The sequence below is a fragment of the Diplotaxodon limnothrissa genome, linkage group LG14, assembly GCF_057381915.1.
Source record: "Diplotaxodon limnothrissa isolate DT_005_m linkage group LG14, D_limnothrissa_male_GT1.1, whole genome shotgun sequence".
NCBI lineage: Eukaryota > Metazoa > Chordata > Actinopteri > Cichliformes > Cichlidae > Diplotaxodon > Diplotaxodon limnothrissa.
The window spans coordinates 13727145-13754137 of NC_140609.1; the positions used below are offsets into that span (position 1 = coordinate 13727145).

Genomic DNA, 26993 nt, shown 5'->3' on the forward strand with positions numbered 1-26993 from the left:
ATCTGAAAATGTGATATTCATAATAAAAGGATTTAAAAGTTTACTGCCAAAAAATTATTAAACTTCATAACAGAAATGTGCTAACTGGCTTGAAATAGATTGAAACTGTTATGAGATTGCTTCAGGGAGCAGACATGACACCGTCTTTTAGGTTTCGCCATCACTTTGTATTATGCCATTGACTGTAGAACAGTCAATGGTTAAAACACTCTACTCCAGCTACATGACGCGCAGCTGGAAACACTTCCCGCAAGACGAGCTGCCCGAGATTCACAGAAAATGTTACATTTTTGTGATTTATATCGTTATCAGGATGATAGAATTCTTATATCGGGATATGAGATTTTGGTCATATCGCACAGCCCTACCTGAATTTGGTTTAAACAGAGTGAATCACACCTGCTAAAAGGTGTGCAAGGCGCCTCAGGAATCCTTACATACCTCTAATGACCCCCCCCTGAAAAAAAAAAAAAAAGAGAAAGAAAAACAAAACTCCAAAAATTATTCAGTCTTTTTATTAATTAAAAAAAGCAAGCCTCCATATAATCAAATGATTACATTGTAAAGAGGAATGATAAAAGTGACAGCACTGGGTAAAGTGTCTCAGATGAACTTTTCTTTCTATCAAAATATAAGCAAGAAAGAAGGAATAAACATACAATGAAGTATCCCGACTTTACTGCCAACTCCATACATAAGGCATCACAAAAAAAGAAAAAGAAAAAAGGCACTGCACTTCCACTGCCTGACTGACCTCAAACTCCCCCACACCTCCGTGACGAGCTCTGACGGACTGAAACGGGAGAACACGTTTAATGTTCGGATACGTCTGGCCACCTTCTGCGTGCAGCGGCGCACGTGTGGTCAAACAAAAAGGGGGAGAGGCGCAGAAGAGTATAAGAAAGTCAAACAGAGGTGGTTATCGTGTTAGAGTTGCCAATGCCACCCAATGAACCCACAATCCTCTGCTTTTAGGTGAATATCGCAGAAAACAACAGTCCCATGGGAGGCAGGCTCTAACATACAAAATGCTTTAAAATATCACTGGTTAAAAATATTTATTTTCTCTATGTAAAAGAAAAGAAAAGCACATAATCTCATGGTTTTTATATATGATAGTCTCCTTTTTTTCGGTGCCTCTCGAAATGTTACCATTCTTCTTTCAAATGAACAGCAACGTCTGCATAAAAGGCTAACCCCCTTGTCAAAACACAAAGGTAAACACACAATTGTACCTGCGATGCCAGTTTGTTACACCAAATAAAAACTTTAAAAACATTTTAGATATTTATTGTTGCTAGGAAACGGCTACTGAATCAGCTCAGAGAGAAAAGTCAGCGTCCATTTATGTCTCAGCCTACTCTGAGTGTTTGCACTGCAACACACACACGCACATGCACGCACGCACACACACACGCACACACAAAACTGCTGTGGTGTGACACCTTAAATCTGAGGCTAATAAAAAAATAAAAAAAAAACATTTAAACAAAATCAAATGACACTCTTGTGCATCTAATACTCATGATTTAAGAATTTAGAGCGGGTGGGATTCTAGACCAATTCGTTCATTTATAAATGGGAGGCTCTTTACATTCCCCGGAAAGCACAGGGCTGAAACAATTAGGATCGTGTGAGGATCTCAAAAAACACAAGCTGTCTTTCCACAAACCAAAGTAAGGAGGTGGCTCTATTGGTTTAGTAAGATCTACTGAGGTAGAGTTTGCCTCATTTTCTTCAGTTAGCTGTCGCTGTCAAGGTGAACCAGGTTGAGTACGAACACAAGGTTTAAAATTGATTCATTTGTTTCTTTAAGTCAGTCTAGACCAAGGCAGACGATAAAAAACGTTAAAACTACTACTGTATGTGCACAAAGTGAGGCCAGGTTTGAGGCTCTTTAACTCCAGACATCCTGTGAGTAGCGTCCCTTGGTCATCAGTTTCTTCACGTAATCTACAGCCTGGGTGCGCGTCATGACTCCCACCTGCTCCGCAATCTCGTAGAAAGCCGTCTGCACGTCTTTAGCCATGTTTCTTGCATCTCTATAACAGGAAAGAAATGACAGTGAGCAATGCATATAAGACAAATAAGACAGAAGTTCTTTACTGTACTTTCACAACTATTTCACTAGGAGGCGCCACATTGCTAAAGAGAATCCAGGCTTGCATCACTTCCATGTAGTGCAGAATTCCTGACTGGCTCCACAGTGTGAAAGTTCACCTAACGAGCTAACATAGTGTTTGTTAACAGTCTGAATGGCCCAGGGGAAAAAGCTGAAGGTTTGGGACCTGATTGACCTGACTGACCTGAAGGCAGCAGGTCAATCAGGTGGTGGGCGGGGTCACCTGTGATGGCCATGGTTTTTCTGAAACAGGAGGATTTGGTGATGGCCACCAGAGTTGGCTGAGGGCAGGTTTAATTACCCTCTGCGCAGCCTTTCTGTTCTGAGCAGTAGAAGGTCAGCTTATTCTCTGGACACTGAGGAAGTGCAACTGCTGCTGGGGCTTTTTAACCAGGGAGTTTGTGTTGTGGATCCAGGTGAGATCAGCAGAGATGTGGGTGCCCAGAAACCTAAAGGTGGACACAGATTCCACCTGTCGCTTCGGTTTTAAGGACGTTCAGCATTAGGTTATTTTCTGAGCACCAGCAAGACAGTTCTCCACCGCCGCCCTCTACGCCATCTCATGTCCATCAGAGATGAGCCCAACCACAGTGGCATCTTCTGCATACTTTAATATCACACTCACTCTCTCTCACACACACACACACACGTAACAACTGAAATCTGGTAATTACCCGCAGATGTAGATATGAGCGTTGTCCGTGTGAATCAACTTCCAGACATGCTCCTTATTTTTGGTCAGCAGATGCTGCACGTACACCTTTATTTTGAAAAAACAGAAAAACAATGTTTATATGTGCGCGTCAAAAACCTGCACAGAAAACAGTGTATTTATCTACAAACAGCTAAACAACCAGACAGAACTGAATGCAAACAATTTTCTTGGTAATCTGGGCTGATCTGAGTAAGATTGTGCTGTGATGAGTTTAATCGGGAAGGTACTCAAGTCTAGAATCCTATTTGTATACGTTTGTAAATTGGATATGGCGAAAGGGACATTACACTGGAAGAGAGGAAACGTTCACAAAAATCATTACTGTACTGTATCAATGTGTAACGCTTCTTTCTGTGTCCTGTTATAGTTTTATGTTCTCTCCATGAAAGTAAGTGACATCTGTATATTTAGAAGCAGCTAGTATTATGTTAAGGTGTTGTGGATGTTGGCTTGTGTGTAATGGAGCCATTGTGCTCGCCGATCTGATGCCATGTCACGTGTCGCGTGGGTACACTAGGGTACTGAGACTGATGCTAACGGGGATCCCGATTAAACTGATAAATCAAATGATTTTCTGCTATCTTAATTTTTCATTTTACCAAAGAAGCAGTTCACATCAACTACTAACAGACAATCCAGGTACATTTCCCGATTTTGATGTAACAAGACATTGTCAACAGAGGAAATCTGATATAATGCACCACTCCGAGTCTCGTAGGCAGCTGTACCTTATGGTCCTGGTCTCTGGAGAAGGCAACATTCAGCTTTGTTAAGACTCCGTTCTTCTCTGAGCCTTCGAGCTCCTCCTGGTAGATGTAGTCCTCGTTCTTATGTCTGCAGCCGAAATACAGCACGGTCTCTCCAACCTCTTTTCCTATAATCAGATGACAGCCACAGAGCAAAGCAAATGTTAATTAAAAATGTTCCTCTTCCTAGCTCACTGCGTGCGTATGAGGCATTTAGGGGACATCCGTACATAGATACTGACAGAAAGTAACCTTGGATACACTCTCCAGGTTTGCACTAGTGATAGATGATAGCGCAACATGCTAATATAGATAGAAATTCCTTACTATAACTAGTTCATTCATCAGTTTCTTGTCAAGGTTAGACGACATTAGTCCATAAATACCTTGCTGTTTGAGCCAGCCTCTCTCCTGGATGAAGCCCATGAAAGGAGCAATTCCAGTCCCAGGGCCGACCATGATCACCGGGTTGGTGGATTTGAACGGCAGGCGGAACTGAGACTTGCGGATGTACATGGGGACGGTGGACTTGTGCCCATTGTCCGTGACCAGTTTGTTTTTCAGCCAATTGGTCGCAACTCCCTTGTTGGTGCGGCCAGTCTTGGTCTCGTACTCGACCACGACGGCGCAGATGTGGATGCTGTTGGGATGAACCTGCATAAAAGAGAAGAGTTAATAACAGCTCGCTCCTAAAAATCAGACTGCTTATTCAATTCCTTAATAAACGTTAAAACAGAAGTATATGACTTTAACTCCTTCTATTGACTGCAGAGGAAATGGATTTACTTTTGAAGAGGAGGCGATGGAGTAATAGCGAGCCTGGAGACGGGGCAACAGCTCACACAAGTGGTCGACAGGAGGCCTCAGTGACGGCATATCCTCCAGTGTGGCGAGGATGTTTCTGCTGGCATCCAACACCCAGCTCTGGTAGAGGGCCTGCAAATAAGCAGAGAACAATTCATATGAGCTTTGTGATCCAGCTTCTGTTACATTAACTTGATAACAGCTACTCTAACACCACCACTAGACCTGGGGGGAATTTTGCCATGTGACAATCAGCATGAGAACGGATTCTTAGCTAGTGACAAACTCAGACACTAAAAACGCGGACTGAACAGAAGACGAACACTGCCGTCTGTGAGAAGACGTTGGGGAGGGCTTAATCATGAAAATGAGATGGCCAAGGAAGATTGGGACACTTTCACAAGTGAAAATATAACTTCGTTTGAACCAGACGACTTGCAAATCATTACCACCCAAGAAGCTATTATACAAACAGCCTTATATACCTCTCTCTGTCAGTGTCTTTGAACTGCTTTGTTCCGTTTTGACGTTTTTATGCAGAATTCAATAAAATTTGAATTATTTAAAACAAAACAAGAGTGGGGTCAAATTGGCCATCACATGCAATACGTTTCCTCGAGTTACGCTGACATAGACTCTTTCAGACTGAAGGCAATCTGTCTACATTTATAAATTAGGCAGCAATCATTTGCAAACCTTCGATAATCTGAGAGTGACTGCAGTCACACCAATGCAGGAAAACAAACAAACTACGCTATTGTCCAAGTGGCTACAACTGCTCGAGTCTTTTGTACTTCTCTGTTAAGTGCTTTAAGTCCCGTAAAACTGTGGTGGTCCACAACCTTTCAGTACGAGGACTCTGACACAGCAGACACGGAAAACAAAAGGCACTGCTCACCCCGCGCCCCGTTAACCAACTGCGCTTGTCATATAGCGTGCTGGAGAACGTCCATGTATACCGTCTCCCAAGATCCGTGGACTGCTGCTGAATATTTAACTCTGGACGGTCAGGTCCAAGCTCTTTAATTCTTTTCTTCGACCGACCAGGCTTCAATTAAAACTCAGCCTCAGGCCCTCATGACTGAAAAACCTTTGGTCTGTCCCTGGACTCCCGCTTGTCCGGCGTCCGCACAAGGAAGTCAATAAATAATTATATCTGCAAGAACTTAACGCAACGATCTTTGATTACAAAATGGATTCTGGGAGGCACGTGCAGGCAACCACACATGCTGTATGCCGCCACTGCCCCGAACCACCAACTACCACCCATTACTGACCTTGCCCTCGGGTGAGGAGGAGGCCATCTTGCGCATATTCTCCTGGTCTTTGGGATCAGAGGCATACTGCGCCAGCTCGTAGAGGACGTTGGTGCGAGGCGGGTGAGTGATGTCCAGGTAGTGAGTGAGGGCCGTGCGGTAGGTGGTAGGGCAGGGGAACGGATGCTTCTTGTTGGACTCCTCTGAAACACAAAACAGCAAGGACACTACTCTGAAAACACTTTAATGGTCAACAGCTAACAGAAAAAGATTTAAAATGTATCTGGGCATCTTCAGTGGATTTATGGGTTCATCTTTCTACCACACTAGTGGTAAAATAGCTTTAAAGTGTGGTTATAGGCCAGTTTTTGTTGTATTAATAAACTGCACGTGGTCTGAATGAGCAAGTTTCACATTTGTAGCCTTATTACTCAACTTTCAGTGATAACGAGCAGTCTTATTCACCACAACTGACCTTTATAACAACAGCTAACTTAAGTATTTATACTACCGCTAAATTACTGCTATTACATAATATAACAGTACTCCTGTCACTCAGACATTAAGTGAGCTGATACAGCAAGTTTGAATATCAAGGGTAGATTTCACTAGACTGTGGGAGGGACGAGCTGGTAAGGTCAAGGTGCTTTGGGTCTGTCAATGCCATACCATCAAGGTTATTAAGAGAGATAACCACATCAAGGTCAACCCCAAGTATCTGTCCCAGCTTGTTCACCAGCGCAGAGTCGTTTGTGGGAAAAACTGCAACGTGGTCTCCGGACTCGTATCTGAAATGAGAATGAGAAAAAAAAAAATTCAGACTTTGAGCTGAATTCATAAAGCTAAAAATACATCAGGGCTGTGCACATCGTTGCATGAAATCAGGGAGATAAAGGTTTACTAAGCAATGATCCCATCCAGCCTCACCTGATCTTGGAGCCTGTGATGTCCAACTCCAAATGCATCAGATGTCTGTCACCAGCTTTATTTAGTTTGCGGTTGACAGTCACTAGAGCCAGGAAGGGGTTTTTGGAGTCAAAAGGCCTATGAATAAAAGAGCAGCACTTAAGTATTAAAAAGATTTATTTCTAAAAGAGTAAAAAGTTTAGGGTTGGGGTTTTTTAACCACTAGAGGGCAGAAAGGGTCACTTGTACCCAGTCTGGAGTTTGTCATAAATGCAGGTGAAATGCTAGCAGTGAATGATCGGTCTCCATTGCAGTGATTAGTTTCTGCTACGATACTCACGGCTTCTGGACCTCAAAGCTCTTCAGGCGGCCGATCTCTCCAGTGTACACTTTGTTCATGTTGATGTCAGTGTGCTCCTTCAGCTCGTACTGCCGAATGCTGAGAGACAAAACAAACTACAGTTTGCAAGCTGTGCACACACGGAGACATAATTCAATATGGAGTGAATCACAGCAAGTCATCCTGTGTTTTGTCTTTGTAGTTTCTTTTTAGAGATGCAGCAGGACAAAAAAACAGCAGGCAGGACGAGAGAAAGGTAAAAATGTCTCAAGGCAACTGTTGCACAATTGCAAAATCAAAAGTCTGAAATAATGAAATGATGATGCATGGCACAAACTGTCCCTGAACTCACCTTGATTCATCTCCTGAGGCTTCCACTCCAAAGTGCTCGCAGACAGCCGGCCAGAACTGCTCTCTCCATGAAACAAAGTCCTCTTCCAAACTAAGAGCCGAAAAAAGCATTATTATTTTAAAAAGGTTGATAAAGTCTTCAAATGTGCATCTTAAATGGTCTAATCTATCTCAACCCCCAATAAGTGCTGCACCACCCAAAAATGTGGAGCTCACTTCTTTTTAGGCACGGAGGATCCATCAGTCACTTACTTGCCATCGTCATCTCCCATACCAAGATCAAAGATGCGTGTTGCTCCCAGCTGCTCCAGCCTTTTGTCCACATACTTCCCCATTGCATTGTAGTGTTCATACGTCTTGTTGCCCAAACCAAAAACCTGAAAACAGACCGGGACACAATGAAGAGTGGCCAGTACCCGGCTTTGGTTCAGTGCCACAAAAATAACACGCTCGAAATAATCCCGTGCAACTGTGAGATCACTGCAGATGTCCGACCGGTTTTCTACTGATGAAAACCAAAACACAGGAATGTGCAAAAGTCTTGAGTCACACCTCACTTCTTCGTATTTTGCAAAGAAAATGGGAAACAAGTGCAGGAAGTGATCATCAAAAGTCATGACTTCCAGATACTGTTCATCTGCTGTGGATAGTTTTTAGGCATGCCACTTCCTATTTTGTCCTCCACTTGACCTGCTCCCTCAAATTGCACACATGGCAAAATATACACAACAGTGAAAACAAGAAGTTCGTTACAAAAAAAAAAAAGTTTTTCAAATTTTTCACTCAAATGAGGACATCGAGTCCCAACAATAACACAATGTCACACATGAACGGCGTGACGCAAATCCAGGCTGTGTAGCTGGTGACTCAAATTCCAAGTATCATCATCGTCGTCATCATCTCCACTTATTATTCTTTACTTTACAAAGGTCAGTTTATAACCTGACTGGGCTTTCCATCTTGACAGTGTAGCACGACTGGTAGGAAGTAACAGTCCAACATACGACAAACTTCACCGATCTTGCCCAGCGTCCATTTCACTCTCTGCGTTGTACTTTTTAAAACTTTACTTTCAACAAAGAAGTTCTCCTGAAGTCGCTTTTAATTTGACAGAATTTACACGCACCAAAGTTGAGCATAAAAACTCACAGTGTAGTTTAATCCGGAGAGATCCTCCTCATCATTTTCCTGCAGCCAGTCATAAAAGTCCTGTGCATTATCAGTTGGGTCTCCTTCTCCGTAGGTGGCCATGCAAAAAATGGCGAGTGAGTTTGTAATCTCAGACAGACGGGACAGTTCCCCCTGCAACGAGAGAGAATCGGAGACGCTGAAGTTTAAAATGGATGCAAACACTGATTCTCAATAAGCAGAGATTACATCCAACTGTGACTGGAACAACTGATGTGATGAGGTGTGTACATGTTTTATTTATCTAGGAAAGAGAAGGTTCACTACAAATCGTTAAAATCAAACATTTCATGTTTGAACAACGCAGAATAACTGCATTTATCCTCACTGTGCTGTGCATTTCATTCACTGGCAATACTTACCATGCTATACTCCTCTGGATCAGCAACCATTCCCTTCATGCCGTAACGCTGAGCGTCTTTGGACAGCCTGTTAGCAAATTCCTCTGCTGTACCCGTCTGAGACCCGTAGAACACAATGATGTTCTTTCCCTGCACACAAAGATATGTACTCATCATTTACATTACATAATGTAAACGCATTACATCACGAAGTATGTAATCTATTTAAATCTACATAAAATGCATCCTTAGACCTGCGTTTGAACTATAGGACTTCTGCATGAACATCCCCATGTGTAAATCTGTGCCATAAAATAAACTGCCACCTTCAGGACTGCTGAGACAAAAACGGGGGCAAAGTTAAACCTCAGTGGGGGCCAAAGATCCTTCCTGCCACCACGGTGGTATCTGAACTATTCTCTTCAAAAACCACATCAGCTAAACCCCAGCCTTTGCTCAGCTCTGGCTACAAAACAGTTCCACAAAAGTCAAAACATTGTTTGGAAATCAAGAGCTTAATGTGGTCACATCAGCGGGGATACCATTACAGTTATTGTATGCTTCATCCACTCCGCAAGAAGGCAACAAAACTACTCTGCAGGGCCCATAAAGATAATTATTAGCTGGTGAATAACCACAACATTAACTCTGCAAGTCTGGAGCTCACGCGTCTATACAGTGTTATTTTAAAATATATCTGATAAAGTAGCATTACTTACGGTTTTCTTCATTTTCTCAATGAAACTGGTCTCTCTTGTGGTGGGTGTCCTGGAAGAGATAATGAAATATTACAATTACAAATAAGCAGAGACGACAATCCTTTTACAAAGGTTGAAGACCATTTAGCAGTAACAACCATTGCAAAGAAGTTGATGGAGGAATTACAGCAAGTTTTCTGTCCTCCAAATGGCTGACAGCTGGAGAGGTCAAAGTACTTTTTGTTTTTTTTAAGCCTTAGTTAAATCATCAGCTGCCCACGTACTCTAAACCTGAACTGAATCAACATTCACGAGCATGACCTCATACATCTAATAGGTGGGTACAAAGATTTGTGTAGCAGCCAGAAGCTTTGGATGTTTGGGACATGAGTGCAAAACCTGCTGGAGACAGGACATTCATACAGTCAGTGGCCCCTTTGTTAGGTACACCTTGCCAGTAGCTAGACCTGTTTTTGACTTTAGAACAGCCTCAATTCTTAATGACATGGTTTAAAAAAAAACAAAAACAAAAAAAACTGGAAACTTGCGCACAAGTGAACTCACTGTTATGTTCAAGAAACAGAAGAGCAGCTGAACAGGTGTACCTAATAAAGTGGCAGATGAATGTAGGTTTGCACATTGAAAGATTTCCGATGTACCATGTTCTGCCTTAACCCTTGGATGCACAACCTACCAGTACCTACACTCTTCCACGAGTCAAAAATGACCCCAAATAGAAACAATGCATTTTTCTATAAACTCGGTTGTTATTCTTCAAAAGCTTTAAAACGAAGAGTTGTGATATTTTCATATTTGAGGTATTCCTCATAAAACATGATTGTGACATGAGGCCCTTTGCATTTTTATTTATTTTTTCATTAATTTTAAGAAATTGCAGTTTTTGTATCACTTTTGTATGCTTGCTCGGCATATACTGCAGAAGCTGGGTCTTCTCTCTGAAAGGCACAAGTTGTTCAGCCACTGTAACACAATCACCGAGCATGAATTTCTGCCTGCAGTTGACCAAGAACAGGTCCCATATGTAGCAGAAAGCTGCCATGTGGTTTGTTTTCAGTCCATAGGCTCTGGTCCTCTTGTCATCAAAGTGCAAGAAACTGCAAATATCTTTAAATCTTTGAATTGACATAGTGGCCTTGTACAATGGGTTATGCAGAGGACTCCCAAAAAGCACACCGACTGGTACATCCCAGTTCGTCTCATTTCCTGCAAGGATGGTCAATCAAATGAAGGCCAGGAGCTTATGTTTGATTACATTTTTCCACTCTTTTCCCCTGTCTGTGGCTACTCTTCGTGCCTCCATGTTTGTGCATGTCAGCACCTCTTCTATTATGTTATCAGACATGAACATCTTCCATGCATCTATTGGGGAGACAGTACTAGACCCAAGTGCAAGCCCTGGCCGACTAATTCAGAATATTGTGGCTAGAGCAGTAAGAGGGGCTCATTCTGTTAGACTAAATATTCATTTCCTCATCAGAGGACTCCTCTGTATCTGACTGGCCTTGTTCGGTGGGGGGGACAATAGTCTTTGTCCTCTATATCTGAGATGTCAGATTCTGAGTCAGTGCCTCCGATGGGCTCTTCATCCCATCCGTCCTGGATCATTTGTAGGCCAAGGTCCACAGCTTGCCTCATAGCAGCCATGTTACTTTAAATATTAAAAATAAATAAATAAATAAATCAGAAAGGACAATGTTTGAAATGCACAGGAAACTATAAACAGGGCTGCACATAAATGGTCCGCAGGTGCGCATTTGCTGTCAAAATAAAAGACGCGTACCAGATAAGAAGTTAGGATGCTCGTTTGTGTACATTAGATGTTCTGGAGGAGGACAGACATTTGTTCAGAACTCTTAAAGATGTCAAAAAAAAGCAAGCTCCGTAAGCAATTACTTTGGTGTTCCTCCACCACAAAAGAGGCACATATTCTCTGAATTTCCGGGAATACTTTTATTTTGACAGCGAATGCGAACCTGCGGACCACTTATGTGCAGCCCTGACTATAAATCATGTATGTTACTGTGTAAAAATTAATTCCTGATCCATCAGAAGTGTAAGTGGGACAGTCAGAGTTGCTAAGAATGAAAGTGCTTGGGGTCATTTTTGACCCCACTTGTGGAAGAGTGGGGTAGTGATACAAAAACTGCATTTTTTTATAAATTAATGAAAAAATAAATAAAATGCAAATGGCCTCATGTTACAAACATATTTTATGAGGAATACCTGGAATATGAATAAATTACAACTTTGCATTTTAAAGATTTTGAAGAAAAACAACCCATGGGGTAGGGCTGCCACGATTTGTCGACTAGTCACGATTACGTCGACTATCAAAATCGTCGATGACTGATTTAATAGTCGACGCGTCGTTTGAAACTTTGTACGATCACAAAAGACGCAGGAATAAGTGGCAGGATTTAAGAGTGTAATAACGGACTGAAACAGAAGATGGCAGCATTGCATGTACAAGGATGTCAGCTACCGTTAAACCCCGAAGAAGAAGAAGAAGAAGCAGCTGTGTCCCAGAATTCATAGCGCGGCCCAGCGCAGTTTCCAACAATGGCGGCAGCTAGTTAGTTTTAATGTTACTCTTATTATTCTTTCTGGGTCACAAAATAAACGTTTAACATATTTTCAGGCGAGAATGTAGCTGTGTAAACCTCAAATATCTGCTCAGTTTATCAGGACACCACATATTTTCAAAAGCGCTCCGACGTTTTCGGAGACATCTGTTACCCACTAGCTCGTTAGCTAGCCGGGGGCTAGGCTCACTAGCGCCGTGAGAACACCGGACTCCCCGCAAATCGTTTTCAAACCCACCGCCGTCTTTCGCTACTCAGGTTAAATATATATGAGTCACTTAGATAACTTAAAATGTTATTGTTTGGCTTTTTTTTTTTTAGTATTTTATTTGTTCCTGAGTAAATCAGTTTGTCTGAGATTAAAGTTATAGTTTTTACACAGCTGAATAAACATCAAGCAGACAGCTGATTATCAGAAGTGTGAGATGCTCCAGAATATACTCCAGTGTCCTGTTATATTTTAGATAGCAAGGAGTTTATTAATCTTCACCGAAACAATCTGCAAATTTCATTAAAATTCAATAAACTATCATCTTGTCTTTATTTTTAGTTAGCACAGACCTTAAACACTTAAAGCTGTAAGCTAATGATAGTTATATAAGAGCAGATGCTGCTGGTGCAATAAGCTGTAGTTTTACGTCTAATGGATGATGATCTGATTAGTCGACTAATCGCAAAAATAATCGGTGACTAGTCGACTATCAAAATAATCGTTTGTGGCAGCCCTACCATGGGGTCATTTTTGACCCCACGTGTGCATCTAAGGGTTAAAGGATGACTCTCGGAAGAGGATTGGTCCAGCATGATACACAAACATACGAAAACGAATCTGTAAGTATGCTGCCCTGCCCCGAGTCAAAAATAACATCAACGCAACACAAAAACAGGCGGAGAAAAAAAACAAAACAAAAACAAAACTAAAAATATAGGATCCCACATGCTAAGGAGAATTTGGTTTATCATCACAAATGAGTCGAACATAATGTATTAAAATGACTTATTACAGCAACAGAATTTGAATTTAGTTTGAATTTAATTGTATTTGCATCGCATATTTAACAACAACAACAGGTGCCTCGAAGTGCTTTCTATTGTAAGACTCTACAATAATGCAAAGAAAACAGAAAACCCCAAAAATCACTTGACCCCCTTTGAGATTTGGCAACCGTGGGAAGGAAAAACCCCCCTTTAAGAAAAGCCTCTGGGAGGCGCGGCCGGCCGGCATCTAGACTGAGCTCGTCACTGAGCAAATATTACCTACGGAAATAGGGAACGATTATACACTTAGATCCTACAGGTGGATACTGGGGTAGTGGAGGTGTTGGTAAAACACCCAACAACGCAGGGTGGCAGAACCACTTAAATACTTTGAGGAGAATTAAGTGTGTATGACACTCAGTGCAGCGTCACTTCACTCGATTACTTAAAGGCTTCTCATTTCTGTTTCATACTGACTATTTTTAAAGATGGGGATTTTTGTTTTACTTAAGGACACATTTTTTAGCTTAGTAATGCATTTACTGTAAGCTGACACAGTTTAAAAAGAAATGTTTCGCAAGTCTTCACCAGTCTCAGTTGATGCAATCCGTGAGAAGGCAATTACACAAGCATTGCTCAGACCAATCATCTGTAGACCCACAGATGCATTCATTACACAGTGCTCAATATATAATGTGTTACAGCAGATGATTTAAACTCTGGGTTCATATTCACCAAGTCAGTCACTAATGGACTGAAACATTTAAAAAAAACAGCAGCACGCAGCAAAATGAAAGGCAGCACAGCTTCATTCAGCATCAAAGCCCTGAGTGGACATCTGCACTGATAAAGGAATACGCAGGCCACACATGACTACGAGCATAAATACTAATGCAAGATGAACACACTGTTCGATTTCCATGATTCAGGAGGACAAGACCTACAAGCAAAGCCATTAACGCTGAGCAGCAACATATTGATTTGACAAACTCTATGACGTAAGACAGGTTTCCAAAGTACACTGTACTCCCAACAAAGGGCACAAAAAACCCAATACAACCTCAGTGAACCTAACCCCTGCAGTGTGTGTGGGATTAACGTTGAACGTGTAATTATATATTAAAGGAGAAAAAAAAAGTTTTTCCTCTGAACCAAATTGCTGATCAAAATTAAAAACAAGCCTTTGCACTGAAGCGAAACCCTTCCTGACAGCTTCAGCAGGATCCGTTAGACGTGTTATCAGTTCTGAACCACCCGCCAAAAGGAAGGATTTCTGTGTGAAATTGCAAAACAGCAAGGTTACGGGAGTTCAAAGTCAATGCAGCGCCCGGTTACATTATAATACATCAGATATACACACGCAGCAAAGGCTGTGACTATGAATCAATCTCCCCACCCTTGTAGCCTAAAACACAAATGATATCAGATAAAATGAGACGATCAGGATCAATCACCAACTGGTGTGGTGGATTTACTAGCCAGCTGAGGCGTAGCCTCAGAGCCTCGACCATATTTTAAGGATGGCCGTAGACACTCACTGCATCACTTTCAACCTCTTCCTTAACACAATGACGATGACTTGATCCAAAGACCTGCCACCGATTTTCACTCTTCAGTGAACATCTCTCAGGTTCGGTGTCAGGTCTTTGCTGGATTTGCTCCATAAGAGATGCTGTACATCTTGTGTAGATAGGTATTGTTTAGACACACGTCTTTTGTTTTCCCACTTACCCAGTACTCTCAGATTTTTAACACAATGCAGAGCACATGTGCCAATTTTTAGCTCTTTGAGAATCTGTCAAACTGTTATTGGCATTTTGTGCAGAGTCAACTAAAGAAATGGGAACAAAACTGGTTCTTTGTGAAGATGTCTACCACGTGTAGACAACACTGGCTCATCCCTTATTATGCTTACAAACAAAAAACATTCCTCTGAAAATGGTCAGAAACAGACACTGGATTGAAAATGACCGAAACCCCCCCAAAAAATCTTGAAAAACCTGGACAACTATCGCCTGAGACGACAACAAAATAAAATGCAAGGAAGTCTGGCTTCTTGAGCCACGGGGCGATTGTGGCTCAACAGTTGGGAGTTCGCCTTGTAATCGGAAGGTTGCCGGTTTGAGCCCTGGCTTGGACAGTCTCGGTCGTTGTGTCCTTGGGCAAGACACTTCACCCGTTGCCTACTGGTGGTGGTCAGAGGGCCTGGTGGCGCCTGTGTCCGGCAGCCTCGCCTCTGTCAGTGCACCCCAGGGCAGCTGTGGCTACAATGTAGCTTGCTATCGCCAGTGTGTGAATGTGTGTGTGAATGGGTGGATGACTGGATATGTAAAGCGCTTTGGGGTCCTTAGGGACTAGTAAAGCGCTATATAAATACAGGCCTTTTTTTTTTTTTTTAACCATTTCTTGTGTCAAAACAAACCTCCAACCTGCTGCTCAGTAATTAGCTGCACAAATAGAAATTAAGATAAAGAACCAATCCAGGAAGTTTTCCCCTGATCTTGATCTTATGACGCCACAACCAATGAATGACATGCATTTCCATTCCTTTCTATTTAAATGTGCCAGTAACATGGAAACCGAGCCGTATGCAAAGTTGATATAAAGAACTAAAGCAAACAAGACTGTAAATGTGCAAGTGACCTGTGCGGTAAAGGGAAAACAAGAAACAGAGCAGCCAATAATCAAATTGGACTCGCAGTCAAATAGATATTATCTCCGTCTTACATAACCTCCAGAAACAACGTATAGCTTCTTATAGCACTCGCTTTAACGTCTTGAAACAGACAGCTAAGCTTTGTGTGCAGAGATTTAACTGAAAACAAGCTACTACTCAGTGCTTACAAATTACTTCCAAATGTGGTCGGTGCTATCAGCCTAATCAGCAGGCAGCCAGTGGCAAATGTTACAAAAAAATGTTACATCATCCTTCAAGTAAGCAGTATTAAAAACACACTGCATCATGCTTTGAAGCAGTAAATCAAACATGTCACTGACCTCTCAGCAGCATCTCTCCTGTCCTCTGGCAGGGAGAAGACGCAGCCCATGGCATGCAGCCCTGTAGCTCACCACTGCCACTAGCACTGCTGGCTAGGTAACACCGGGAGCCGCCACGCTCGAAAAAAATAAAAAAAATAAAAAAAATAAAAAGGGCAGGACGGTCCAGAGGTGCGAGATGGAAAAGTAACACCAGCCCAAAAAGTCAGAGAGATATTTACAGGTTTGTAGAGCGGCCCGACTTCCCCTTAGACGCTTCAAACACAATCTGAACTCAGCTTCTTCCTGTACTGCTCTGTGAAACCAGCAGCTCTACACAACTCCACAGACACACACATGCACGAGCACAGCAGCTTACAAGCTGTCTGGCAACCGCTGAGAACACAATGGTGGGAAACTGACTTTCCCATAAAATCCAGCCGAGCTGCAGACCCACACGTTTGACTCACACACAAACACACTGAAGCGATCTCGGGCTGAAAATGCCTTCCTGCTCATCCCCGCCCCTCTTCCTCTCCAGCCTCAGAGGTGTTCGGAGCAAAAAAGTCCAATCTGAGAATTTGGCTGGTTATCAGAGCAACTCTTCAGTGGACCACTAAAGGAGAAAAGAGAAGGAGGAGGGGGGGGCAATGAATGGTATGTTTTTCCCCTGAAGTATCCCCTACCCCCACCTAACAGGAGGAGAGAGGAAGGGGGGGGGGGGGGGGATGTCATTTCCATGGCAACCTCATTTATCATAAAAGGATTTCATTTGTGACATGGCCCTCCAATGGTGGAACAAGCTCAGAGCGCACCCACACACAAACACGCACCCACGACGAGGGGAAGGTAAGAAGCAGCGGTGGGGATGATTTAAAAGAAAGAAAAAAAACTAACTGTGGACAAAGAATGGATTGCTTGTCTTCAGCCTCAACTTTCCACCTTTGGAGAGGGCTCACAAAAGGGAACTTGGCGCGCCTGCCTAGTTCGTTCTCCAGGGAACTTTCAAAATGGGTTCAGGGCCAAAAACAAAAGCACAGGAAAGAGACAAAACTACGCCCCCTTCATAGCAGTTAAGCAATCGCTGCCCCTTTAAGGGGAGGAGAGACCAGCTTTGAGGGTTTTAGGCCCGCCCTCAACAAAAACATGTTCTCCAGGGGTCATTACCTCCTTTCCAACCAAATTCCTGCTTTAACACAAATGGTCAGGATTTCCTTTTGCTTCATTTTCTTATTTTTTTTCCCCTTCACCAAAAAATAAAGTAAAGAAAAATAAAGCTTATGCCTGGAAGTGGACGAAAAAATAAGAATAAAAATAAAAAATGTGGCCAGTGCAAGGCAAGTCCAAGCCTCCATTACGCCATCATGGGGGAAAGCAGAGTGAGTAGTCTCTACAGAAAATGAATGAGCCTTCCCCAACAGCTGTGGTCGGATGGAATCACTTTAACTGTGACCCTAACTCAACTGGATGTAACTTGAGAGGAACGCCCACTCGTGGTCTGCACAGGCTTGTACCTGGAGTGAACAGAGTGGGGTGGGGAGGGGAGGGAGGGCTCAGAAGAGAAGCCAGACAGAACGCCTGGGTGAGTTTATGGGAGGACAGAAACTGTGTGAAAGGAGAGGGTGAGAGAAAACAAAGGTCACGAGTAGCGAAACATTTACTAGAGAGTCCTCGGCTGCTCTACAATACATTTTTTCTAGGGGTGGGTTTTTATAATCGATTCATCGATTAAAATCGATTCATTAAAATCCTGAATCGATTTTTTTAATATAAATTTCTCTCTCTCTCTCTCTCTATGTGCAGATACCGAGTACACAGCTAATATCAGCTAATGTAGCTTGCCATCACCAGTGTGTGAATGTGTGTGTGAATGGGTGGATGACGTAAAGCGCTTTGGGGTCCTTAGGGACTAGAAAAGCGCTATATAAATACAGGCCATTTACCATTTTACCATTTATCAGATTAAAGTATGTGAGGAAGTGGCTGGAAATCATCCTGTGAGAGGAAACATCAGACACCTGAACTACAAACCAGGATAATAGCTTATCCAGACTTAATCCTGGGTTTCCTGTACTAGGAAGGTGGTTCCCTTCTTAGCAGAGTATATCGCTATAGAGCCCTCCCGCTCTGGAGTAGATTATGTTGCAGATTAGAGAGCAACAGGTATGAAAATCCCACCTGCAGACCAATCAATTCTCTAGAAAACAGAGTCACTATTCGTAGAAGACCCCTCAGAAGCCTGCGAAGAGAACGTGTCAAGTTTTTCAGCTGCATCTAAGGTTTGTGTTTTTTCTGTTGGCAGCAAACATTTGATCATTTTATTTTACTATAAGTATATGATCCTACAACAGGACATCCAAACTGTACTTGCTGACATGTCAAATTTGTATGTAGAGTAAGCCCATTTGATATATTTACTTCCAAGCCCTTAAAAACAGCAGCGAGTCTGCAATTAAGAGAATAAAACTAAAACTGTCAGGAGGTTATGTCCTAAGTTTCGGTTTATAATCATCTGGAAGCACCACATTTTCACTTATTCTTTTATTTAAAATATCTGTTAGCCCTTTCATGCATGAATTATAACAACCTCAATCAGGATTTTTTTTCTTAAGCAAAGTTAAAAGATTTTTTTTTTTTTTTTTTTACTTTTAAGATGGGACAGTAAGCTTCAACGTTTAAATGTATGCAGTTTAAAGTTTGAGACATCTAATGCGCAGCCGTCACCTTAGAAATCAAAAGCAGCACAGACAACGCACTCTGCCATAAAATAATTAAACAGAATTAAAATGCTTATTTTATTGCTCTGTACACTAGCAATTCATCTCTTGTTCTCTTTACAACAGTGTTGCAGTTTTTTTATACTCTTTATAGATTTTTAATCACCATCTAATAACATCTCTGGAGCAGGTGGCGCTCATAGGGATCGTTTTCTGCAGAAAATGAGTCATATGTGAAACACCCCTTAAAAGTGATTACTTGGTGCAACACCACCCCGGTCATGTGAACGTGTAAAGGTAACCCTGGGTTAACTTAGTGATCTGATAACTGGCTTCATTCTACCTTAATTGACCAGGCCTTATTTGGATCAAACTGAGAGTCAGTGAATGGATCGTGTATCGACCCATTGTAATTGACAACCAATCAAGCTTTCTGGGTCAGCATCATACCCACTTAAAATATACCTGAAGAGATGTAATAAAAAAACTAACTAAAAAAGAAGCCTATGTTTAATCTTCATTTTCACTGTGCATTTGTAAATTCATATCAATCTTTAAATGTTTAGAATTAGGTCTAAAAAACAATAAGTTACTAGATAAAGATTAAAAAAACAAAACAAAAAACAGATGGCATATAACACAGATAACTTATGCAATATAGTCCAACACATTTTTTGCCAGGTTAAGGTGATAAGAAGCTGAAGTCTGCCAACACAAGACACATGATTAGTTTAAAGACCAAAGGTTTATCCACCAGCACAAATCATCTGTGTGTCCCAGTAAATGTCCTCGTTAATGAGCTCATTCAGCAAACAGCATCAGACCCAGTCCCTGGATACATAAATGCAACTGCAGCTAGAAAGAGCAGCAGCTCTTGATGAGGACCTGCCTACATATGACGCAGCTTGGCTTCTGAAAGCAAACTTTGACTCACGAGTGTCCAGCTGTACAGTTTAAATGTGCATCTACGCATGAAGATAATTTACAATACAGCACCATTACCTCTACAACAATTTAAAACTGTGACTGAAGATAAAAATAAGCTATTGAGCAGATCTACTAAAGTACCCCGACTACTCCCGTTTATGAGCTTCAACTCGTTAACCTCATGTCATGTGTTCGCGTCCCAGATGGAACCTGAAAGCTGATGGATACTCACGGTGTGTCGAGCTTTTTGAATTCGGGAATGGGCTCAGGCTTCTTACGGGACATGAACCAGTAAACTACAAAGCCGAGAATGACGGAGAACAGCAAGAGGTCCATGGTGCTGAAGAGAGATGCCTCTTCATCCACTGCGGGCTCGGTGTGGGTGGTCTCGGGGTCCATGTCTGGCATGTGGGTCCTCTGCGTGAGGAAACACAGAACACAGCTAAAGTGAGAAAAAAAAAAAAAACAATACAAAAAACAAATAATTGACTATTTTTCCTGGTCATAAATTTATTTTTTATGTATTTGGGGTGGGACATCATTCAGTTACTGTTCAACACACCACAGATTTCACAGATTTAGATCCAAAACAGCCCATTAACTACAGGCCCATGGTTTACAGTGAACATGTCACTGACATGAAGATGCTGCTATCGATCTGTGAAAGTCACATTTTAAAACAGGCTGCATGTTAAACTCCAAATAAACAAAGCTTATGAAGGCTAATGCACACAGACAACACCCTTGCTAACATATGTAAGCAACCTGCTATGCATTATAGCACACAATGACACCTTGTGTTCACACAATAGTAGACAACTACGATTTGCATTTGGCTCAGGATACTCTGGCACTGTAAACCACCGCCTTCGGTGCATGAGGAATTTCTTGTCGTGCAGCAACAGCACCGGCTCTTTTCATACCGAGGTCGAGAGGACCCAATGCTCTGAGCGTTCAGGTTTCAGTTTGGTTCACAGACCGAAAACAATGACACTAAGCTTCTTTGATCCTCTAAGAAGGCTAATGAACAGCTAGCCCTGCAGACATTCACTCAGTGCTACCATGCACACTAAACTACACCAAGTCACTGGTTTATTAAGCAAACTATTTCATGGGTAGCTCAGCCCTATCACAGTGTGTACAGGAGTCACGGTGATAAAAGTCACATGACAGCCCAACATAATAAAAAACATTATCAACCAATTCCTAAAAAGGATTTTTTACAAATCTTTAAAGTATTGTAGTGTGATTGCATCTAATTTAATCTCAGATAAGTTCATGTGAAGTTAGGAAACTTCCAGTGAGATGAAAACATCAATTACATAGATAAATTAATCAAAAACTGATGAAAATTCATCAAAGACTAATGAAGATAAAATGCTCCAAATGATCCACACCCTTTAAAAACACTTGAAAATATAAACAATCCACATATATGGATGTTTTCCAAGATATAAAAATATATAAATCTTTGATTGTTTAAGTAGAACTAGCTAAAGGTCTTATTTTAAATAAACTCTTTCAAACCCTTTTAGTGAACAGGTTATTCAAACAGGTAGCGTTATCAGAAGCCAAATGTCACTGAGACTATACAGAAAAAAACAAACTCCACAAGCAGTATCCAAGTTAAACACCCCAGAGGCACCCCTCCAACAACATAATGACTTCCTGGGAGGATCAGAGAACTCAACCTGAGAGCAAAACCCACGCCTTCTCTCAACGTCACAGTGAGTTACATAAAGGTCGATTTATCACAAAGAAAACGGTTACCTAAAAAGCTACTTTCAGCAGCGCACTTAGTGACAAAGTGTTGCAACGGCAGGTAGCTACGCATGTTTGTCAACTTTTTTTACTTTAACTCCAGCTTCCCTTCCTGATGCAAGCCAGGAGAAATTTATGTCTCCTCCCCAGCTTAAACTTATGCTCTTTCACTTGTTAGGTGTGTAAATCCCTACATAATGGAGCCAGATAGAAAACTCATGTCAATTTGCTTCAGGCTAAAGACACGAGAAAACAGTGACAATTCACCAAATATGACTAATAACTCATAAAATCTCTAAACATCCACGCTTACTTGTTCCTTGCTCATTTCTACAACTGCTGAGTAAGCGCAATGTGGAAAATGAAGTTACACATTTGGATGAACCTATTCTCATATTTAGTCTAAAAGCTTTACCTTTACTCCCAAAAAGTGGCTGCTGCCCACTCCACTCAGTGTGTAAGGGGAAGGGCCACATATGCTGACCCAACACTCTTACCCTCAAGTTACAACACAAACCGGTGCCAAGCCCTTACCCTGAAACCATGTATTAACCTTCAACCTGGTAAAAAGCCAGACAAAAAGTAATTTTAAAACCAGGGATGTCAAACTAATTTTACATCATGGGCTACATACAGCGACTTCAAATCAGCCGGACCTGTGAAAATCCCCTTTCTGTCAGTGTAAAGAAGTTTAATCCATCATATAGGAAAAGTTCAACAGTACATATCAGTTTTTCTACGTGATAAAGAAATACTGCTGTCTCTTTGGGCTCAATTCACAATACATAAATAAAATTAACAGAAAAAGTTCTGTAGCTAATCTCTCAGAATGTTTTATTATCAAACAAGGTTTTTCTAAATCTCAAGTTTGTAACTGTGGATCTACTGTGAAAAACAGATAGTAGGAAGGACTGAAAACGGAAAAGTTAAAAAACTGAACCTCCACATTTTGTGTCCTCCTTCACACTAGTGGGCCAGATTGGAGATTTGCGGGGCCGATTCTGGACCCCTGGACCTTTTATTTGACACATCTGTTTTTTATAAAAGAATGACGACCTAATCTTGGTATTTATTGTTAGCTTTACTTTCCTGTGACAGAAAGAAGACATCTACAACTCACAAGGAGCCAGTTCAGTTATTGCGTCATCATAGGTGATCTTTTTACACAGTAACTTTCTAATGACCTGCATGTGACTCCTTCAGAGATACCTGTAATGTAGTCATAAAAGAAAACCTTGGGTAAAACTATATGAATAACGCTTTTTATTTTCCTATATCCTCACCCATATCAAACACATGTGCCCTAAAAGATCATTGACTTAGATGATTTATGTGGTTGTTTAAAAGTACAACCACATAAAGTGAGTTGTTAATTTGGGGCAAAAATGTCCAACAACACCAGAAATCTGATAAAAGCGAAGCAGTTCAATGTGGACATCACTACGGTCCAGCTCTTTCACCTAAAATAAATATGCGTTTCAGTCACGAAAGCGTTATCGGCTGTGGGACAGTCCAGATTGACCCACGAGTGTGTGTGTGTAGTACCACACGTAATGTCACGCTACACACCGGTTATACTAGTTATGAGTGTCAGTTAGCTCCGTTATAGCAGACTTAATCCCATTTTACACATTACAAATAAATAAATAACGATAGAAATAGTAGCCAGCGGAACCGGGCTCTGACTATGTTCTGGAGAGTGACAAAGGTGGCTGTAAACACATTACAGAAAATACCGGTGAACGCAGACACGCAATAGTTTTATAAATTGCACGTTTAAAGATGATCAGATTCTACTTTAAATTGTTCGTGGCTTAAAGATTATACAAGTTGACCTCAGTTTGCGTAACACTGTAGTCGGCTGTAGTCTACAGCTAATATCTGATGTAAAAGCGTAATATTGGCTCTGTCTTACAGGTTTCTAGTGATGGTGTAAGTCCGATATCGCTTAGGTTTGAGTCTCCGCACACTGCCACAGAGCGCTAGTCGACGTAAACCAAATAAAAGGCAAGTTTTCTCAGCATCTTACCTTAACTGCCTCTCTCCTCTTTGTGCAAGCCTCTCGCACAGCTCTCTTCTTCTTTTCCTGGATTTACGGCAGACTCTTGGCGTGCTCGACGCGGAAGGAAACTTTACGCCGTGCAGGATCAAACCAACTCCGTCCTGGAAGCAGGGGGGTGTCAGGGGGTGGGGTTTGAACTGTGAAGGCCAGTTTAGCCTCGTCATCTTATTTTTTTGGAGAAGTTGAGTGTCTGTGTTTTTTGAAGACGTGATTCAGCTTAAAAATGAATGATGTAAAAAAAAAAAGAAAGAAAGAAAGAAAAAGAAAAAACCCCACTTAATTTTATTTATTGTATGGGTGTTTTTTAATTTAGACTCGCCCGTGCATATCTAATCTGGCTCAGTAAATAGCAGGCGAGGTGCAGCAGAGGAAGGGTCAGGGTTATGTAATACAACGAACAGAACAAGCTCCATATATCTATAAGAGACTGAGAGGTACTCTCATCAAACGTGACCTCGCAAGTTTAACTTTATGTTCACAGTGCCAAGGACACGTGACAGCCCCGCAATCCGTCAGGCTTTCTGCCTGCGTGTTCAGTAGTGATGTGCGATACCACTGATTTCCTTTCCGATCCGATACCAAGTAATATTCAGGGTGGTATCGACGATACTGATCCGATACCGATACTTTGTACAAAACGGATTTTATTTATTGTATCTCAAATTATAGCGTCATAATGATTACAGGACATCAGAATACCTTCTTCTTATCACTTAATAATGCAGAGTTCATCATATAGAAATAAAAAAACTAAAGTTGTGTGCTATTTGAACACCTTGCCTGCCTGGAGGACTAAAGGACTCCGTGAGAGACTCTCACCCTAGCAGCACCTGTCCCTCTCCTCCTCTTCAGTTCGCCTCAACATACGCTCGTCATATTTTGTGATATGATTTACTCTGAGGTGTTTGACAAGGTTAGTGATGTTGCCACAACCATACATGCCAACCCTCCCGATTTTTCCGGGAGAATCCCACCTTTCTCCAGATTTTCCACCCGGACAACAAAGTTGAAAAACCATATCGCAGAATTCATAGCGCGGCCCAGCCAATTCCAGTTTCCAACAATGACGGCAGCGACTTAGTTTTAATATCACTCTTATTTCTCTTTCTGGGTCGCAAAAAAACGTTTAACATATTTTCAGGTGAGAATGTAGCTGTGTAAACTTCAAATATCTGAGCCGACCGACACATCGTCTTCAAACCCCCGCGGTCTTTCACCACTCGGGTTAAACATGATGTACAAGTCACTTTGATAACTTAAAAATGTTCTTGTTTGGCTTTTTCAGTGTTTTATTTGTTCGTGAGTAAATCGGTTTGGCTGAGATTAAAGTTATTAGATTAGATTAAATTAAATTAAACTTTATTATTCCCTCGGGAGGGTTCCTCCGGGGTTTTCACACAGCTGAATAAACGTCAAACAGAAAACTGATTAAACAGAAGAGTTTACGTCAGTGTCCGGTTATATTTTAGACAGCAAGGAGCAGACGGCAGAGTTTCACTCCACCGAGGGAGCTCGTGACGTACTACCCGGCTTTCTTTAGACCGCGAAGGCCGGTCCTCAGGTGGAAGCAGCCTCTGAATTTGGACACCCCCGCTGTTTCCGGGCCGGCCAATAATAACGGTGACATTTAACGTATTTTATCCGATAAATAAACCCTGTAAAATATATTTATCCGCCCAAACAGCCCTTTTGAATGTCTCCCTAATTCTGAGGTCTCAAGGTTGGCAAGTATGGCCACAACACCTCACTTTTTTTGCCACATTTATTGCAAACCACGGCTCAGCTGTTTGTGGAGGTAAAATACATCCGCCCAATTACGCTCAGCCATTGTTGTGAGTGCGCACGCCAAGGGGCTGCGAGACATTTATACAGCCGTATTTCGCACATGACTATGAAAGGCGGAAGAGGAAGTAGTTCCTTTGAATGTAGGCAATCCGAATGTTATAGTTTCTTTCCACTGTGTTCCTGTTAATGATAAACTACAAATTTACTCTAAATTACTAAAATATCGATATTTTAATGTGAGAATCGATTCTAGAACATAAATGATTGGTATCGGAGGAATCGATATTTCAGGATCGATCCGCACATCACTACTGTTCAGCTACTTTCATTAGGTACACTCACAATGAGAACGGTTTTAAATTTATTGACAAGTAAAATTCAATAAAAAGGTTAAAGAGTACTCGAGTACAAGAATAGCAGTAGTAGTAGTACAACTCCTGCACTGTTTGGAAAAGAGTGTATTTGTTCATGTACACTATGGTACACTTTTAAAGTAAACAAGATTTTTTTAAAAAAAATAACAACAACAAAAAAAAGCAAACAAACTGGCCTTTGTACACAGTTTAATTATTCCAGCCAAAACCTGTTGGTAGTAAAGCAAACTTTACTTCTGCTGTGTCCAGTCACCGAGGCCTAACTCTATCTTTGTCCACTGAGTGAATGTTTATTAGATAAATAAATACACAATTTCCTTCTAATCTGTTTCTATTCAGATGAACTGTAGGATTTTTTTTCTCTACTCATTAATACAAATAACTGAAGGCTTTTTCAGTTACTAAAACATGACAAAGTAGACTTGACGTCTGTACTCTGTAATATCACCTCAATTAAACATGTACTTTGATTGGTACACCGGCTCAGCTGTCTCTAAACGCAAATAGAGCCACTGCCTCTTGTTGGTAATGCAGAAGAGCATCTCTGGATACACGGCATTGCGCCTTGACACAAATGGGCTATAGAAGCAGACGACCATCTTGGGTGCCACACCTGTCAGCTAAGAATAGGAGACTGAGGATACAGCTGACGCCAAAGTTGGACAATGGAAGAATGTTGTCTGGTCTTTTTGCCTCACAGGGTTCAAATCCAGTGTCTTTTCTGTGTGGAGTTTGCTTGTTCTTCTTCCTGCCCTCTATCAGTGATAGTTGATGTTGTGATAGTATGGGGGATACTTGGCACACTGTGCCCATTAGTACCAACTAAACATCAACTAACCATCGTTTAAAAACCACAGCCTGCCGATCACATCCATCCCTTTGTAAGCACAGAGTACACATCTTCCAATGGCTGCTTCCAGCACGATATGACATTATGTCACAAAGCTCAGATCATCTCAAACTGGTTTCTTGAACAAGACGATGAGTTCATTGTACTCCAATGTCCTCAACAGTCACCAGATCTCACTCCAGTAGAGCACCTTTGGGATGTGGTTTAACAGGAGATTCATATCATGGATGTGTAGCTGGCAAAACTTTATCAACTGAGTGATGCTATCATTTCAATATGGACCAAAATCCCTGAGGAATGTTTCCAGCTCCTTGTTTAAAGTAGAAATTCAGTCAATTTTCTTGTTTATTAATAACTGTAAAGCCACTTTATTATGATGACACCAAATGAGCATTAACAATAAAACATGAAATGGAAAAAACACTGATTTTTTTTATTTTTAGCCCAGGCTGTATTGTTTGCTAATCATTAGTTTAACACATAGAGAAATAAA

The 26993-nt window shown here is 41.5% G+C and overlaps 1 protein-coding gene across 1 annotated transcript; it reads right to left on the bottom strand.

Annotated features, from left to right (window-relative positions):
• Positions 1–514: 514 nt before the first annotated feature.
• On the bottom strand, positions 515–23522 carry porb (P450 (cytochrome) oxidoreductase b). Its single transcript, XM_085371738.1, has 16 exons — positions 23459–23522; positions 19901–20085; positions 9489–9537; positions 8791–8919; positions 8390–8542; positions 7493–7617; positions 7242–7331; positions 6890–6988; positions 6571–6687; positions 6313–6431; positions 5665–5846; positions 4370–4519; positions 3970–4237; positions 3566–3711; positions 2797–2882; positions 515–2042 (listed from the first exon to the last, which is right to left on the bottom strand). The coding sequence occupies exons 2-16, from the start codon at positions 20074–20076 to the stop codon at positions 1898–1900; spliced, it is 2034 nt and encodes a 677-aa protein (XP_085227864.1). The 5' UTR covers positions 20077–20085; positions 23459–23522; the 3' UTR covers positions 515–1897.
• Between the last annotated feature and the right edge of the window lie 3471 nt (positions 23523–26993).

Bases quoted from the DNA above. Each gene is read 5' to 3' on its own strand.
- porb (XM_085371738.1), bottom strand. From the start codon at position 20,076: ATGCCAGACATGGACCCCGAGACCACCCACACCGAGCCCGCAGTGGAT. The intron at 6,688-6,889 runs GTGAGTATCGTA...TTTTATTCATAG, and splicing joins AGCTTTGAGGTCCAGAAGCC to GCCTTTTGACTCCAAAAACC. The intron at 5,847-6,312 runs GTATGGCATTGA...TTTGTGTTTCAG, and splicing joins CTCTCTTAATAACCTTGATG to AGGAGTCCAACAAGAAGCAT.